This window comes from Apis laboriosa, unplaced genomic scaffold (genome assembly GCF_014066325.1).
Source record: "Apis laboriosa isolate Shangri-la unplaced genomic scaffold, ASM1406632v1 scaffold14452_cov158, whole genome shotgun sequence".
Taxonomy (NCBI): domain Eukaryota; kingdom Metazoa; phylum Arthropoda; class Insecta; order Hymenoptera; family Apidae; genus Apis; species Apis laboriosa.
In genome coordinates, this window is record NW_025221536.1 from 474,008 (window position 1) to 480,163 (window position 6,156).

The window sequence follows — 6,156 nt, forward strand, 5'->3', positions numbered from 1 at the left end:
GGCTATATTATGAGACAAATATGTGCAACGGAGAAACTTATTCGCCGCGGATAAAGTGAAAAAGAGAGCAATGAGGCACGTCATATCGATGTTTTTTCTCGCGCGTGCAGCCACTATATCCGTGCGCGTATTTACATAATGTATTTACACAATACTGGTCATGATATATATACATATATATATTATATATATATACATCGTATCGCAATACATTATTTCGCCGTCACTTTGGAAAAACTTAAGACTGACGGCTGTGAAATATTTAAGGTATTAAACGAGTGTAGCATGAATAACGAATGGCGTAAATAACGTCCCGTTAAGCGTGTAATTCCACATTGTATTACGGAGATATAAGGTACGTGTAAAGTAATAATAATCATCATTGAAGACAGTTAACTTAATATCAAATTCTACAATATTACAATATAATAAATATTATATTGTAATATAATATAAAATTCGTTTTAAAATTGACTTGTTTTTCGCATAAAAATATCAATTTGTTATTCCTCTAGTACAGTCAATTAACAAATCGCAATTTTTTTAAATCGTCGATTCACAAGAATAGAGTACATATCTATTCTTAAACTGAAAACAAGACGACAATCTGAAGGAATCCAGAATCGTTATTTAATCGACTCTTCTTCATCCTTTGTGTCCTTTGCTATATCCATATTTCTTTCCAGAATGATGATCACCCTTCTTTCCATAAGAATCATGATGACTGTAATGCTCATCGTGTCCATGTTTCCCATGATGACCTTTGTGCTCCTCGTCGAGGTGTCCCTTGTCACGATGACCCTTTTTACCGCGATGATCCTCGTGATACCCGGAATGATGATGGCCACCTTTCTTATGCTGACCTTCCTTCTTCTCGTGATGCCCGTGGAAGTCACCGTGCTTCTTATGATGCCCCCCTTTATGGTAATCGTCGTAAAACTTGTGCTCCTTGTGATACTCGTCCTTGTGGAACTTGTTGTGATACCCTTTCGTCTTGTGACCTTTCTTGTGCCCCTTCTTCTCCCCAAACTTGCCAGCCTTGTGCCCTTTCTCACCTTCGTGGTGCTCCCCGTACTTCTCGTGCTCATCGTGGTGCCCCTTCTTTTGGCCACCGTGTTCCTCGTGATGACCGGAATGATGGTGTTTGTCGTGCTCACCCTTGTCGATCTTGTCGTGATGGTGATGGCTCTTGTACCCCTTCTCGCCCTCCTCGCCGTGTTCCTCGTGGTGATCGGAATGGTGGCTCTGCCCCCCTCCGGACTCGTGACGGTGGCCTTGGTGTCCGGAGGCAGCTGGCACGAGGTCAGTCTTCGACTCGACGTTCGAGGTGATGGGCATCGAGGTGACAGAGGTGATATCCTCGGCCTGGATGTCTCGACGATCCCGAATGCTCACCAATTCTCGAGCAACGCATGTTTGAAACAATAATAGAATTACGGGCGCGAAACGCAGCATCTCCAGATCAAGCTTCGACTGATGATCGCGTAGCCACAGGTCCACACTTAAATATCCACGGTTCGATCGTTCCTTCGAGGGGCTTCCGACCGTTTCCTTCGATTCCGCTTTCATCCGCGCGACCGCAACGCTTCCGCCGCGTGGGGCGTACCTTTCACACTTTCTCGAGCCCGTAATGAAACGATCCAGTGTTTTTCCAGGGGTGAAAAAACACGGATGGTTGGAGTCTGATTGGAAGTGATGCAATCAAACATCACGGAAATGATCGAGAAAAGGATCGAAGAATAAAAGTAGGAATATAATTTAAATGCAGAAGTTGGGAACGATGGAAGAAGGAAATGGCGTTAAATGTCGTGTGTAATTCGAAGAATTGGGAGTAGTAAGTCGGTGATGGATTTATTCGTTGAGGAGGTGATCGATCTGTTTTCTATGGAATTGTGCATGCTTTAAGGGTATTTTTACTTAAATTCTGTGTAAAGTCTTTTTGTTGTACATAGTATGAAGTGAAAGTATGGTTACATAAGGTTTATAGAAAATAAAAATGAGTCAGAATTTTCAATTTAGAAAAAACTGTGATATATCACATATTATTTTAATAGAAAAATTTGTGAAGATTTAAAAAATCCTGTACAATTTATTTATTTATTTGTTGGGCATGCCTTCTTTTTTCCATGTATGCATAAATTCATTATATCTCTATCTCTGTACATTTAAATCATCTTGAAAAAGCATGGATGGTTAATACACTATCCTATAAGAATTTTTGGATAGTGAATATGTCCATTGTACACCTTATGAAAATTGAGTCAAGCATTTGCTATCTTCTATTTTTAAGTAAGAATTTATAAGTAGCGTGAAGAATGATTAATCAAAATAAAATTAAATTAATTTCTCCGATATTATTACAATCAAACATATAATTATTGTTACCACATAAAATCTTCTAATATCGTTGTCAATCGAATCATGCGAATTCATGAAAATTATAAATCCAATTTATAGACGAATTTCATAGACGTTGGTGAAGCGATTTATATCATCGATCGTTCTTCCAACGTTTAATCCATTTATTCCATTTCCATTTATTATAAAATTTTGCTGACGATTTTATTACGGCACGATCTTGTAAAATTTCATCGAGACGACACTGAATCTTTAAGATATTCGCTTCGTGCTAGGTAGTACATATCTTCAGGATTGATATATATTTGAAAGTCGAAGGAATTCGATTCAATCGATCGATAAAGTTGTTGTTAGACAGGGATGAGATTTTGCCGGTGTTATTCCGGTTCCAGAATTTCTAGGTTACGAAGTTGTTGGAAGTTGGCGAGTTGGTCGTCGCCAAGTTAAGAAAACTCCACACTGCTGTATAATTTTGTAATGTGTACTTATCCTTCATATAAGATATTCCTTTTCCAATTGTTTTCGAAGGTGCATGCAAATTGGATAAGATAAAAAGAGAAGAAAACTGGTACTAATAGTTTTCGAGCGATTTATAAATTTCATTTAAAGTAAATCGCTAAATTATTCCATTTTTCAATTATTCTTTAATTTTTTAACAATGAAATTCCTTTTTATATTAAATATCCTTTGAAATAATTTCATCAAATATATCAGTAATAGAAATGCTTTGCATGTTCCTCTCAATTATATATTCGAAAAAGAAAAATGTTTGAAATATTCAGCAATATATAAATATACAAATAGATTCAATCAAGAATCATTCAATTTTTAAACGTAATAAAAATTCGACGTATTAACATGGCGAGTAGATGAATAACAATTTAAAATTCACCTCAATTTAATCGACAATGAAGCAATTAACGAATGATTCCTCGCTTCAACGAATCGATCTGAATCCGTGCTCTACTTGGATCTGTTTATCTGTTCACGGTTTGTCAAGATTCACCCGTCGCGAAGTGTTCAGGAATAATCAGTCAACGGTTCGTTTTTCCTCTCCACGCCCGATACAAGAGTCGAGTTTCTTTTCTCAGCTACTTATTCGAGAATGGGGCGCATCGTTCTCGGCTTCTCCAATCTCCATTGCAAATCAGCCCCGCCGAATTTGCAGTTTGAAACGGTGATCGATAGATTCGGCCTCTTTACGACCTTATTTGGCAGCCTGTTCGGCTAGAGATTGGCTCCTCCGGCGTTGGTGCTGCATAATCAAGATAAAGATTGGTTACTGCCCAGGCTCCATCGTGGAGGCTCCTTTAGAGATCGGGAGAAAACCGGATACCGGAAGCTCTGCCAACTTCGATTTGGACTCGGCATCGTCGTAACGGAGATTAGATTAGGTGGCGTTCCCTTTGGACCTTCCCAGATGGAGAGATTGCTTTGTAAGCAGATCCAAGGGCGGCGGTGGTGGATCGCCGCTGAAGAGTATCCACCTTCCTCCCCTCCCTTTCCCCCTTCGTTTGGAAAAGAACAGGCCGCTGACTATTAAATTAAGGCTTCGAGTGACGCAGCTAACTCGAAAACATTTCAACCCGATGCTCTCCGCTTCCCTTTCTCACGCTGCTCAGATTTTTCATTTCTCTCATAGTTCCTTTTTTTTCTTCTTTGTTAAGGGAAGCGAAGTGAGAATTGATTTTAAAATTATTCGCGTTTAAAAATATTTTTATAATTATATTTATGCTTAATACAGTTAAATATTTGGATGCTGCTTTTTCTTTAAAATTAAAATCCATTTAATTATAAATATCACAAGCGTTTAATTGGTTCTTGATTTTTAATGTATTAAATTGTAGAAAAAGTATAAGATGTAATAATGATATAAATAATGATGCTTGTTCTGATGACAACCCATATTATCTGTAAAATGACGATTATTACAGAATTATGGAAATAATTTTAGACGTGTAAAAATTGTTTCAAATTCATGCATCATAATTAGAGGAAAATTCGCTTTGATAAATTTTATCTGTCCCCTTAATCCTTTTTCAAGTGGAAAGGGAAACAATTTTGGCACAAAAAAACGGAAGTAATAGTTCGGGATGACATTGCTTTTAATTTTCTTTCCTATAGATTTACTTAATTGCACCGAGTTGAAGCTGTTCCCCGGTAAGATGAGAGCGCCACCCTGTCGCAATCAGTTGATGGCTCAACCACCATTCTTTCTTTTCATTCCTCTCACTGAAATTACTTTGCATTCAAGTCGAATCGGTCACGATATATTCTTTCTCTCTTTTTCCCTCGATGCCACCACAATGCAACCATTCTTCGATACTATTTCATTCGAACAATCGACCAATCGAACTATAGGCCACGAACAATGGCACTCGCGTTGTCCATTGGACAGCTAATGAAATTGTTTTCTAATTTGCGCTCTCTATACTCTTTCTCTCTCTCTGTTTTCTAGATCGAGAAGAAGGGTAACTAACATTGACATTCGACAATTCGAGTCCCGAGGCGCACGATGCCATTCGGATTAAGTGCACTTGAACACGGATTGCGTGCCAGTTTGAAAACGAGCTGAACCAGAGGGTGGCTTGTTTATTGGGCACGGGAGAAGGATGCTTGAATTTCACGCGTGATAGGAATTTTCGTGGAATAGCGCAATACCCAAAGTTGTGTCTTTTTCGAAGTTGTGAATTTTAATGAAGGGGTGAAATGAGAGAGAGGGAGGGGGAGGTTTTTAAATGATACTTTTGGAATTTATTGGCAAACCATGATCTGCGAATAATCGGAAAAACTTTGATAAATGTTCCAAAAAATTTGATATTCTGATTGACAGGCTTGCGAATGTTTATACAAAATAAAATTTTTATGCGATTGAAATAGAGAGAAGCATTATTCCTTAAATATCATAATGCTTATTATAGTTTGAATATTTCGAGCTGTTCTCTACTCATTCTGTCTATAAAAAAAAAATGAATCAAATAACAATTTTAACAAATAAGAATTCACATTTTCTATATTGAAATATTTAAATTATAACCTGATTAATATTCAAAGTTATAGCCTCAAGTATCAGATCCAGATATTGCAAGAAACGACGTACATTTATATTCGAGTTTCTCAAAAACGTCGAACTAAAACAAATTATTTCTTCTTTCCCAATAAATACTCTCATTATCACCCAAAGACAAAAGATAAGTTTCGTCAAATAAAATCAAATTCCATTATAAAAACACATACATCATACAAAGATCGTTTTCGCTCCGAAATTGATTTCCCCGTTTCATATTCATCGAAGTCCCCGGTTGAAAAATTAACAAACGAACGCGGTCGGGTTTAAAGGCTTTAAAAGTTGGACGAATTTTAGGCGAAAATTAGCCGAATCCACGACGACAGAGGGAATCATTCTTTGTCACGCGCGTGCACCGTTTAACAATAATTATCTCGCGCAATTAACGAACCGATTGCCGGCTGTCCCGAAAGTTTCCTCGTTATAAATAATTGCAAATCCACGGCCACCGTGAATCTCCCCCCCGCCGCCAACCACGCGTCAAACGTCGCTCGCCCCCTTCAGCCGGATCGTCGCGTGACCGGTCGTAATTTTTAACAAACGGGCTTCTCGTTGCTTCTTCGTGGGGAGGAAACAGACAACGCTAATGGCGTGCCACCGACTTGTACCTCGTGTTTTCTCTACCGTTCGCATAAAATTCGCGAGTTTAACTTTGTTAAACTTGGATGGAACGAGTTAAGTCGTCGATAATTTCTTTCTGGACGAGTTGTTCATTGTTGTAAGATAACTTT

General features: G+C 38.2%; 1 protein-coding gene across 1 annotated transcript; it reads right to left on the reverse strand.

Moving 5' to 3' along the window:
• Positions 1 to 534: 534 nt before the first annotated feature.
• LOC122721134 (histidine-rich glycoprotein-like) lies at positions 535 to 1,455 on the reverse strand. Its single transcript, XM_043948445.1, has one exon. It carries the CDS (start codon positions 1,453 to 1,455, stop codon positions 646 to 648), a length of 810 nt encoding a protein of 269 aa, XP_043804380.1. The 3' UTR covers positions 535 to 645.
• Positions 1,456 to 6,156: the final 4,701 nt, after the last annotated feature.